This window comes from Manduca sexta, chromosome 10, assembly GCF_014839805.1.
Source record: "Manduca sexta isolate Smith_Timp_Sample1 chromosome 10, JHU_Msex_v1.0, whole genome shotgun sequence".
NCBI lineage: Eukaryota > Metazoa > Arthropoda > Insecta > Lepidoptera > Sphingidae > Manduca > Manduca sexta.
Window position 1 is genome coordinate 13,588,875 of NC_051124.1, and position 12,119 is coordinate 13,600,993.

The window sequence follows — 12,119 nt, forward strand, 5'->3', positions numbered from 1 at the left end:
TAATAATGATGATAAGTATTTAGTAATCAAATGTTTTATTTTTTTATTCAATATGAAGACTGATATTTTTTAGAAGAGATAATTTCTCAAATGTTCCTTTTTCAGACTATTTATACCGGCTGCAAACTTATAATATAATTTCTACAGTTTTGGTATATTATATCTCAATTACAATAATTTGTCAAAGATATTCAGATGTGGGACTTATGGATTCTTGGGTTAAGCTACAACAGATGTTAAGGACAAGCACTTTTACTAACAAAATTATCAAATATGGCAATCCTATATATTTGTTAATAAATTTGAGTGGAGTTTTAAATTTCAATAAAATACAAAGCGGTCTTACAAATTAATCGACAATTTTTTAATTTTTTGTATGCATTGATGACTTCACACTAATATAACTTGGGTAAATATATGATAAGACCTGTTTACCACCCTTTATACTTCTTTAAAGGAAACTTTTCTAAGAGATTTTTTTATATTCGTAATGCCTACAAAATAACATCCACACCTTTTCTATTGAAATGAAACAAAAATGATACCTAACGCCAAATCTTAATTAATGATAGTGTAAGTGTATCAGTCAGGGTGTAGTCGTTTGTATAAAAAATAATATGTACAAAGATTAACGCGCTATATTTATACCTACATACCTATCTTTTCCAACCAAAGCCGAAACATCTATGCTTAACCATGCGGTACACCGAGTGCGCTGCGCGATGCCCCTCTAGCGCGACGGGAGCGGCAACACATCGCTCGCACTCGCTCAGTATCGCTCACGCGTCGCGGCGGGAGGTTGCGTCGCGATGAACTCCAGCTCTCGGCAGTACCGCGAACGACTCATTGACGAGGTGAAGAAATATCCAGTGCTCTATGACACGAGGCACGAGAACCATCGAGACATCGATGTAAGGGATCGATGCTGGTTGGAGATATCCGAGCGGCTTGGAGTAAACAGTGAGTACACGCCCTTATTATGTTGGTATTAATGTAGCCGCGATGCTGCCGTGCTGACGTACTAGGTTCGATTCCTAGGACGATAAATTGAGTTACCAAGCGTTAGTATTATGAAACATCGAACATCTCATGCCGGGGACTTACAACGCCTAATCGCATTGATTATTGCATTATTCGGGAAAAGGCGTCGGTGTAACGATTTTTATTGCGATTTGACAGCGGCTTTCATTGTGGAACGTGGGCTATGGCGTTAGGTTTTGACAATTGATTTTATTTTTACTCCTTAGTTATTGTGATAATGGCATTAATATGAATCTAAGTGCGGCCCCAGCGTCACGCAGTGCTTTCTAAATGCAATTGCTGGTGACATTTACTGTCTAGAGGCAATTTTGGTATTTAGGATTGAGCCTGGTTAGTCTCGTGAATCTATTATGTCTATGTAAACAAAATACATTCGCGAATTACATTTTGTTTTGTGGTCAAACCCACGGCCGTGAGTACCACGACCGTCTCACAACCGCTGCGCCACGATGACCAAGTCCGTACATTTCCATTGTTTATCTCCAGTAGATATAAATTATTAGATTCCGTTGAAATTTATGTTCCGTTTTACGTAAATGTATAAATCAGAGAAAAGTACGCCGGATTAATGGACGCTTTTATATTGTTTGCAACTATGTTATAAAATTATTATGGTAATAAAACAACTTGTTAAATATTTGTTTGAATAAACGAAAGGAACAAATCGCTCGCCAGATTAGTCCGTATTTTTAAACAGTAGTTAAACAACAAAAACTTACGACCTGTTAGGGCCTATATTTACTGACAATTTTTTTTACTACTTTGAACGACGAGACGAACTTGCCGTTCGCCTGGGCGTCTACTCGCGAAATCGATATATCGTGACATTTGTTGTGTCGAAGCCTACTCTCAATAACATCGTTTCTAGTATCGTAACGATCATCGAACGAACGATAGATATTCGACATTGTTGAATTTAAACCTACTCTTAATGGTAACTGTCAGTGATGAAGATTTACATTTCACATCGTCGCATCTGTCATATTTACAATAATCACAACGAGAACTCTTACGCCGTCGTCGGCATTATCGTAGCGTATTGTATTTAAGATTGTGGAATTGATAACTGGTAATTGGGTATTTACGATCAGTTCTAATGCAATTGCGAGGTTTCTATTCACCTTAGAAGCCCACCGGGACGAAAATATGGTCCGTCGCAGAAGGAAGCAGCAAATACGAGAAAATTTCAATTACATTATTTAAATATTAGATTTAAGTGGTTCTTTGCTATTGATGTAGTATCCAATTGTCATTTATGAAAATAAGAACAACAAACAAATAAAATAACAATAAGATGATATTTTTATTAATATTTTCATATTAAACTAAAAACAAAACAAAAACAATTTATACTTATTTTCTAGCATTGATTTGGAACAAACATGGACATAGGAATGGCTTCTATAAACCTATTCCACTTATCATTATAATAATTAAAACATATTATAGCCATTAGTTACTTACCTATCAGTTAAAAACAAAATAAACATATAATTTATTTTTATAGTAACTTCAAAGAAAAATAATTAAATTATTTACCAACATTGATTTGATATACCTATAATTGTTGGGAATAGAAAGAGCACAAATCCAGCTAGCTTGTTGGATTTGTTTTATAATAAATGTACTAATTCTAGTAATGTTTTCTTTATTCCCGACAACCGTAACTCAATATTATTCCGTAAGTATTTTTTTCTTGTTCCATCTGTACAACCGTTCGGTTATGTTACTCCTTTGCGTTGGCTGCATTTAGAGTTGGGTAGGACATGACATAAAAAAGAGTTTGTAAGAGTAGCCTCTTTTAAGCATTGAGCCGGTACAACGTCCTACTTCAAATGAGGCGAGGCGTAGTGAGGCTCGGCGCTTCAATGCGTATCTTACAGTATTTTGTAATGTTAACCCTCAAAATATTTCCCTCTCGCTCGCGACTCGAAACGCAGTAATGTAATGTCCATTGTAAAATAACGTCCTACTGTAATTTGTAGCATGCGGTTCTCTACCTCACTGTCCTCGTCCTACAGTTTACCAGAGACGGAGAATAAGTAACGCGACTGCCGCGTCATAAAATTTGAAGTAGTACAATATATAATTTTGAGCCACTCTTACATTTTGACGTCATGTCCCGGACAAATGTACCGCCTCTTGTATGTCCTACTCAACATTAGCTGCATTCTCGTCAGTCGCGGGGAGGACCTCAACAAAGAATCATAACTTTAATTTCTTTAAATTATAAACACACTCTCATACATTTGAGTTATCATCAAAATTCCAGTTATGGGTGACTTAAGTGTATAGTATAATTTGTACAAATGTAATTTTGTTAGCTGGTTCACACTACACGGTTCAAACATACTTAGTCTAAAAATATGAAATACTTAAAACATAATTTTATACTCGTACTACCAGATATAATTTGTAAACATACTTATTGTTTCTCGTTTTATAAACACATTTATCAAGTTTCCTCAGAAAGTTTTCTTCTTTTAATTTTGCCCATGTCAAGTAATAATAGTATATGCAAACAATAAATTAAAATTCTTATAAATAAAAAGTTTTTTTTTTCTTTTCTTTTTTTTTTTTTAATTTGGCAATTGTACATTATGCCAATTTCAAGTTAGGAATAAAAGGTTTTAAAATTTGAATTATCAAGCTGTCTACCAATTTATGACACTTGTAATGTCTTGTCACAACGACTCCATAGAGAATATTTGTTTATTTTTATGAATTTAGCACTTATCATTCACTCCTCAGAACAATGACAAGATAGAAGTAACACTATGACATTTGAGTGTTCTATGTCTTAAACAGCAAGAAATTTAATTGTGTTGCGATCCCTTCTGACATCTTATCGATATCGATAGATGCTTTGTCTATCGGCTATGGTAAATTCACGGACCTGCTAAAATAAACATTTTTCGGTCAGTCAACTACAAACCGTTGCAAATTGCTATTTTAGATAAAGGTTTAAAAAAAAAGATATCAAAACCCTAAATTGGTATTTAAGTACCAAATGAGGTCTGGGTATATAAAAGCACAATTTAAGAAGCTGTTAAATTACAATAAACTATAGAACTACCGGCTTTCTTCGAACAAAATTTTGTCCGATTTTCATTTGCTATTTACAGCAGTTTCCAGGCCTTCCGAAATGTCATTCACACAAAAATGGTTTAGCATTTAGATTATTAAATTAAGAAAATGTTAGAAATTTCAGGAGGAATGGAAACCGCTGTAAGTAGCAAACAAAAATCGGCCGGAATTTCGTCTACGAGAAAGTCAATACGCCTTCTGTTCTTTTCTGACTTTCTTAGGAATTAAAACAGATACCCAAGAGGTGTGGTTTAATAGAAGCTACTAAAATGCGACAGTAAAATTAAAACACAGCGGTATCATTCATGTCACATATGTTTGATAACTTATTTCAATGTTAATGAAATAGTCTTTGTCGAAATGCTTAGAGCAAACACAGTGCTATTTTTTCCAATGCCAATTGGGACGAGCTATGGCAACAATCCATTTTCGCCTCATAGCATCATCTGTGGGCAATCTGCAATGAAAGACATTGTATGAAACACACTATCAGATAGTTTCCTCGACGCCAACCTTCGCGCACGGTTTCCAAGTGGCTTTTACCACTACACCACCGTATATTGAAAGTAAAAGGCAATTTATGTAAAATAGTAAACTACAATATACTAACATAAATGTTATCGATAGAATATGCAGTACAACACTATTGAACACGACTACGTAAATTGGTAAAAATGAAAAATACTTAATAATGACTGTATCGAATGGCCAACAGCAGATTATAATATGACTACAGCATAATAAAGTATAATTAATAACACTTTTTGCACTTATGTACAGGGTTTTAGCAAATATATTAGGTTTTTTGTTTACTCACCGATGGAAGCTGATGATTTCAGTTTCATTTTCTTTACGAGAAGAATGAGATTTACATCCCACAATAACGCAGGCCATTGTTTGTTTGTAGGGCTATATTTTACTTAAAATAGCATTGTATATTTATTATATCAACAACAAAAATATTACACAACATGTGGCCAATTTTGAAAACCACGCGCTGAAGTATAACGTAACTAAATTGTGTGGGCGCGTTTGTGACATTGTTCTAAGGTTGGCAAGTTGGAACATTTGACATTTTATTTGCTTTTTAATTCGGCATCGTAATGAGACCAAAGGTACCCATCTGATGATTGTAAAGTGTACGCAAGCCTACCTTAGCAACATAATATTTGTCTCGTTCTTTTCAACGGTTTTGGCCTATTTGAAAAAATAGGATAAGTATATGAGGGTAATTTAGATTCCTTCTATGCTTGTTCTTGTTCTGAAATTCACTCCGAACAACGAAATATAAATATGAACTTAGTCTTTGGTTACAATAAACGATAATGAATCTGAACATTTGTTAGAGTAGGGTGTTTGCGATACTTTCGGAGCAATATCGTGTCGTTTCCGATATATCGTTGTCAATTTTGGGAGTAGACGTCCTATCAAGATGATAAGCGATACGACCGCCCATAAACAGTAAAGCTGCACTGCGCTCGCCATCCTGAGACATGAGGTGTTAAGTCTCATTATGTCCAGTAGTTACACTGGCTACGATGTCCTTCAAACCGGAACACAACAGTGACTACACACTGCTGCTTGGCGGCAGATATAGACATTGCGGTGGTACCTACCCAGGCGGACTCTCACATATGAAAGAACTACCACCAATAAAATATCTAAAATATCGTTTAAATACGAAACTAAATAACACCACACTTTACTGCTAATATTATGATATCCACCCAGACAAAATTCTCATTAGATATACCATCTCAATCACCTCCTCTTTCCCAGGTGAGGTGCTAAAACGGGAATGGAAGATCCTGCGGGACTCGATGCGCCAGGCGCTGAAGAGGAGCAAGAAAGGTTCCAAGTCCGGGAACCCCTGTAAGAAATGGCAATACCAAAGCCGGATGGCGTTCGTGTTGCCTTACATGACCATGAGGAGGTAAGTAAGTGGGATAAACACCGTATTGCACGTCATTAGTTGAATGATGCTGGTGGTTTTTATATTTGGTTTTAAACAAACCGGCATAATTCTGTCGACTAGCGAGGGGTTATCATGTCTCATTTATCGACTATCAACTGACGCGACACTACACTCTATTTCGATTAGGATCAGATGCATTGAGTATGCATCACATGATATAAAATATCTAGTAAAAATATAATGTTAAGAGCGTTTACGTATGTCTCAAAAACAGTACTTTTCGAACGAGATAATATCCATCAAAACATTATTTTAAAAACATATGAATCAGTAATCATTATAGAAAATTGTGTCGTCTAAATATTTAGTAGAGAAAATTTATAGATTTATTGAGTATTTGTGAATTCTTTAAAGATTACTGAACCGAGCTTTTCTTATTTGCGCTTCGAACGTCTATTTCGAAGGTCAAATATCTTAATTCACTAAAGAATATAACAATATGTTATTTTTATCTAACTAAAAAGATCCTGAGGAAAAAAAGTTGGTAGAGAAAAAATATCTTTTTATGTTTAATTCATGAGAAATAAAAATTCAAAGAATTCGAAAATTTCAGAAATGTTGGTCATTTAAATGATTTTTTTTTTTTATCACTCTATCTTACTTAATTGAATATAATATTGGATTACTTTAATAGAAGAACATCTCCTTAAAATATACAATTTAAAAATTCAACAAAATTAGTTCTATTATTTTTCAATAAATATTTTAATACCATTATAAAACGCAACGCGCAAATCGTTTCAAATTAGTCCGCCTTGAGGCTTTCTAGAGAGAGGACGTATCGCTCGTCGCTCCGGCCTTACTACAGTTGACCTTTGCTGTGCGTAGAAAAAATAGTAACGTGTATACTGCGATTGCCACATCTTAATACTTAAGTAAGTAAAATATATATTTTTTTAATGACTGACAATAATTTTACTAGTTACTATAAATTAATATTATATTATTATGTTTTAGATACAATGGGAAATAAAGCAAAGCTATTTCTAGGCAAGAAAAGGAAACGCCACAACGCTGAAACTTTGGCTAAAGCAAGAGCTATAAGGTTGGTGTACTAATGTTATAACATGCGTCTGTAGTTAAGTTTGTTGCTTTTTTTACTCATTAACCACTTGAGCAACAGGTACTCAAAGGAAAAAAATGGAACTCTTACGCAACTCACAAATCGGTCTTTACCCGCGCCCGCCGCGATTGCGGGCCCACAATTCCTAAAGCAAGCAAATATATGTCAAAAATCAATGCACATTTCACAATTCATTTTACGCCTGCGGCGTGCGCGATGTGCGCGGTACCCGCTGTATTGGCGGCTAACTAGTAGAATCGCGCGTGCCACGTTAGCGCCCGTGCGCTCTGCGATTAGTAGGTGGGCGACTGCAGTAGTCAGTAGGGGAGGGGGGTTACAGAAATCCGACGCCATTTTCCTCCATCGTTATCGTTTCTGATATGTGTCCATGGCGTTCTGGAACTCAACTGACCGTTAACTGCCCGTCTTGCAACCGCCCGCCTTGCGATAATCGCCCGCCAAGTTTGCGGGACATAGTCGAAACCGCGACGGTTGCAAATCGCACAGATCTCCGGTCGTCATGAGTTTGGCAATAAAACAGCAGTTTCTTAACCGCGGCGGGCGCACTTAAAAACCGCTTCGTGAGTTCTTAGCCTTATAGGATCACTTTGTTGTCCTTTTGTCAAAACTTTTTCAACTCGTCAAATTACTCAGTGTGCGAGTCCCACTCGCACTTGGCTGGTTTTTTTGCATAATGTATAGTGTTGGCGACGCGCCGACCCCGTCAGCTGCATGCCGGCCCCTCCGATGTGAAAAATAGTGACAAGTGCGCGTATGTGACGTGTCTACCCTCCTTCGATGATAGGGACATCATACGGACGATATAACTCAGTGAACAGTGTTAGTAAGTAAGGTAATTTGTAAATATTTTGTCTTATTGTTGTCATAACATATCGTAGATTCGGTGTATAGCAAATATTATTATGTTTTTAGATAGTGCTCATTGTGCCCTTTTAATTGATATATAACATGTACCTGTGTGATTTATATTTAATTAAATAATCCCCAAAAATGGCAAATGCTATAGTGAAAATAGTGTAAAAATTGGGTCAATAGATCGCGGCTCTCTCTACGGTATAGCCGCGACCCAGGTAAGCTAAATCGTATAACGGGATTGTTATGGGTTCAAGAATTCACCTCAAGAAAGCGAAGAAAACTGAAAACTGAAGACTCCTGAAAACTGAAGACTACTGAAAATTGAAGACTCCTCGAGACGGAAGCATACCCGAGAAGAGTCATAGGGACGGGGTAGTTTAGGGACCATAGGATGGCACTTGGCAAGGCATTACGATCTATAAATTATTGTTTCTTATTTGCCACCTCCCTATATTACACTGCACCTGCCGCTGTTCAGGTGTTACGTGCACGCACACACCTACACCTACATACGCACAGTTACATGCCTTTAAGAGACATCACAGCGACGTGGGAAGAAACAACGGGCTGGGTACCGGCGGCTGAGTTTCTCAACTCTGTTACACGCCCAGCAGCCGCGAGTACCTGAAGGTCTCCCGGCACCCCAACACATAGGTACGCTTACTTTCAAATAACAAGGGTTATGTGCTCACTGGTGCGCACTGTTAAGAAAATTCAAGTGACGAAAGACGAAATCCTACATCTTTCTCCTCTTTTGAACCTTAGAAACATGGGATTTGGTAATTTAAGTAGCTAGTGAATAAAACTACTAGTAGTAGTTAATACTATCTTCTTAACTATTTGGGCTAGTTTAGGTTTACATACTCATATTTATTTTACATATTACTTTATCCTGACGTTTCGAGCCCTGTGCAGGTTTCGGCGTCATTATACCTGAATAAATTAAACGCGTCTAGATCCACATGGAGTTTTATTTAAGTATGTAGTGTTTGCGTAAACTTCTATAACAATAATAGTATGTCCTTTATATATATTTTTTTTAATTTTTAGGTAATCGAGCCTGAAACTACACTCAAAATAAATGAGGTTATTAAAGGCCGCAGAATTATAGATTTCCAATATTTCTTGGATCAAATTAAAATACTCTATAACTACAACAGAGCAACAGGTTGTAGTATTGAAAATTTACAACTATTGAAAGAGAATAAAGTGTGCTTGCAGTCAACATTTTTAATTAAGTGTAATATGTGCAATATGGAATTTAAGCTATTTACCTCTAAGAGATATACTGATAGTATTGATGGATATCGTGGAACTGTGACTGGAACTATGATGACTGGATTTGGTAGATCAAATTTAAACGAACAGTTAGCTTCCATAGATTTACCAATATTAACGCAAAATGTTTACACGACATGTCACGACGAGTTAGCTAAATGGTTGAAATCAGCTGCAGACGATAGGATGCAAGGGGCCGCTAGGGAAGAAACTGATAAAGCTGTTGCCTGTGGCGATGATGGAGATGGTATTCCCATGCTTAGTCATAGCTGACTGCTGTTGGTCGAAAATAATGTACAAAACCAACTATTTTGCTTCGTCGAGTGTCGCAAATATTATGCAAAACTATGGTTGCAAAACTGGTAAAGTTTTATACATGGATGTACGATCGATCAATTGATGATCAATGCCACTGAGAAGAACTACCTATTAAAAAAATATAACCAACTTTCGAAAGAAGAAGTCTTTTGTTTCTCACTTTTTAGTTACACACCTAAAAATGACATGTCATTATATACACTTTCTGACTCAAAATATAATATAATATAATATAATATATATGTGTGTGTGTGTGTAATTTCTATGATTAAATCAAAACTTTCAATAGGCTAAATTTATTAAAAACTGCAGATCTATGGAGTAATTATGTGGTCCATTATAAACATCGTAGCACAGTACATTTCATTGTCTTTTTTTAATAATAATTCTACCATGGTAATTTTCCTGATTTATTGTCTTATTACGGAGTTCTGGTGCCTGTCTTTCGGCTTCATGATGAGATCCACTTTACTAAATGGTACTTTCCAAGTGCAAATGCTTAGTTTTTTTTTTATGAAAGTAACAGAATTTGTGAAATTGTCGTTAAAATTTGTTATAAATGTTAATTTTTTTTTTATAAAAACAAAATGATACTTGTAAACTATTTCATGAACAATTCTATTATATTTAATAATAGAATTCATCATTGATCGTAAATTCATAAATCATAAGTTACATTCCAATTAGATATTTAAAGCGATAGGATCAAAGTTGGTTGGTCTGACTATAAAGATAGCCGACGCGCTAAATCTACGCACACAGCTACGCACGGTTCTGTGTGAGTGAATTTTGCGAAGAATTACCTATAGTTGACATTACGCGCTGCACGTAAACGCCTTTAAAGTTCTTATTCTGAGTTTAAAATAGCCAGAATTTTGCCAAGATATAAATTACTGTATGTCGACTAACTGACATTAGGAATCAAGTTACACCTCGCCAGTCAAAATATGCGTGAATTTTCGCTTATTAATGTCATAAAAAAAAGCGGCGATAGCCTAGTTGGTTGTGGAACGGACTGCCGAGACGAATGTCCGCAGGTTCAAATCCCAAGGGCACACACCTCTGATTTTTCTAAAAATTATGTGTGCATTCTTTGTGAATTATCGCTAACTTTAACGGTGAAGGAAAACATCGTGAGGAAACCTGCATACCTGAGAAGTTCTCTATAGAAATTTCGAGGGTGTGTGAAGTCTACCAATCCGCACTGGGCCAGCGTGGTGGACTAAGGCCTAATCCCTCTCAGTAGTAGAGGAGGCCTGTGCCCAACAGTGTATAATACAGGGCTGATATGATTATTATTATATTATTAATGTCATCTTATCAATCAATATGTCTTCCTTTCCAGAAATCAAAGACATCCAATCCGCGAAAACATAAAAGCAGACGAGACAGAAACGCAATCAGACCAAGAGCCCGAAGTCTGGGACCCTGGTAACGTAGACCAGGATTCCCTGGACCTGTTCTTCGCCAGCGTCTGCCAGAGCACCAAGCGCCTCCCGAAAAAGTACCAGGGAATGATAAAACGGCAGGTTTTGGACGTACTGCTACGAGTCGAGGATGAGTATGACAACGAACATGATGAGAACAAAGATGGCGTCACTAAAAACTTCGATTGAGGACTGACGTTTAGGTTAAGATATTAAGGTTAAGACGGGAATGATTAAAATTTAAAACAATCTTGTATTGGATTTTAATAGAGATTTTTATTGTTGGAGGTCCAAATCCCGTTTCTAAATATCACAATGCCTGACTGGCATTTTGGATATTCAAGGGAGGTAATTAACTACCACCAGGTCCACTAATATCTGCATATGATTTTACAATGTATACACTGCTCAGTGTTATTACCGAACATTATAAGACTTAATTTCTGACACAGAGCCGCTGCAATAAAGAATCAAGTATTCTGTTATCCGAAGTTGTTATGCGTAAGTGATTAACTCTAGAAAATCCAGTATCCATACATATTTTTTAGAATTCCTTCCTTTTTCCAAATTATTCTTAAATTGCAAGTTAACGTACGAAACATTCCAGGAATTGCTTAAAAACAATCAGTTTTTCTTTCTGACAGTATGAAGTGCTCTGAAGAGTTTTTCCTCCCCCCGCTAGGGTTGATCAGGCAAGACTCACCTCCAACATTGATTGATGAACTGACGGATAGGAATTCCGCGCAGTCGGCTCCGTCGCTGTTCTTTCTACAATTTAGAAAATGTAACCACGTTTAGGTATTGAGTTGGAATTATCGGTTTTTATTTTAATTTTATAATAACTGTAATAACATTTATAAGAATTGTAAATGGAAAGTTGCGTCATTACGGTTAAAAAATATGTTGATCTGTCTTACTGATTGTATATCAAGTATTCTTCACGATGGCTAATGTCTATGTTATGATATGAATGAATGTACTTTTGCTAATCAGTACAATTACAATATTTTTCGTATCAGTTTTATTTTGAAAGTCTTTCAACTATACGTATTTA

At 36.1% G+C, this 12,119-nt stretch overlaps 1 protein-coding gene across 1 annotated transcript; it reads left to right on the plus strand.

Moving 5' to 3' along the window:
* Positions 1–742: 742 nt before the first annotated feature.
* Positions 743–12,089, plus strand: LOC115444188 (transcription factor Adf-1). The gene is made up of 3 exons (XM_030169860.2): positions 743–960; positions 5,908–6,061; positions 10,984–12,089. The coding sequence occupies exons 1-3, from the start codon at positions 810–812 to the stop codon at positions 11,252–11,254; spliced, it is 576 nt and encodes a 191-aa protein (XP_030025720.1). The 5' UTR covers positions 743–809; the 3' UTR covers positions 11,255–12,089.
* The last annotated feature ends 30 nt before the right edge of the window (positions 12,090–12,119 follow it).

Excerpts from the sequence above, each read along its gene's own strand:
- LOC115444188 (XM_030169860.2), top strand. The coding sequence starts at position 810 with ATGAACTCCAGCTCTCGGCAGTACCGCGAACGACTCATTGACGAGGTG. Across the intron at positions 961-5,907 it reads CGAGCGGCTTGGAGTAAACA|GTGAGGTGCTAAAACGGGAA; the intron begins GTGAGTACACGC and ends CCTCTTTCCCAG. Across the intron at positions 6,062-10,983 it reads CCTTACATGACCATGAGGAG|AAATCAAAGACATCCAATCC; the intron begins GTAAGTAAGTGG and ends CTTCCTTTCCAG.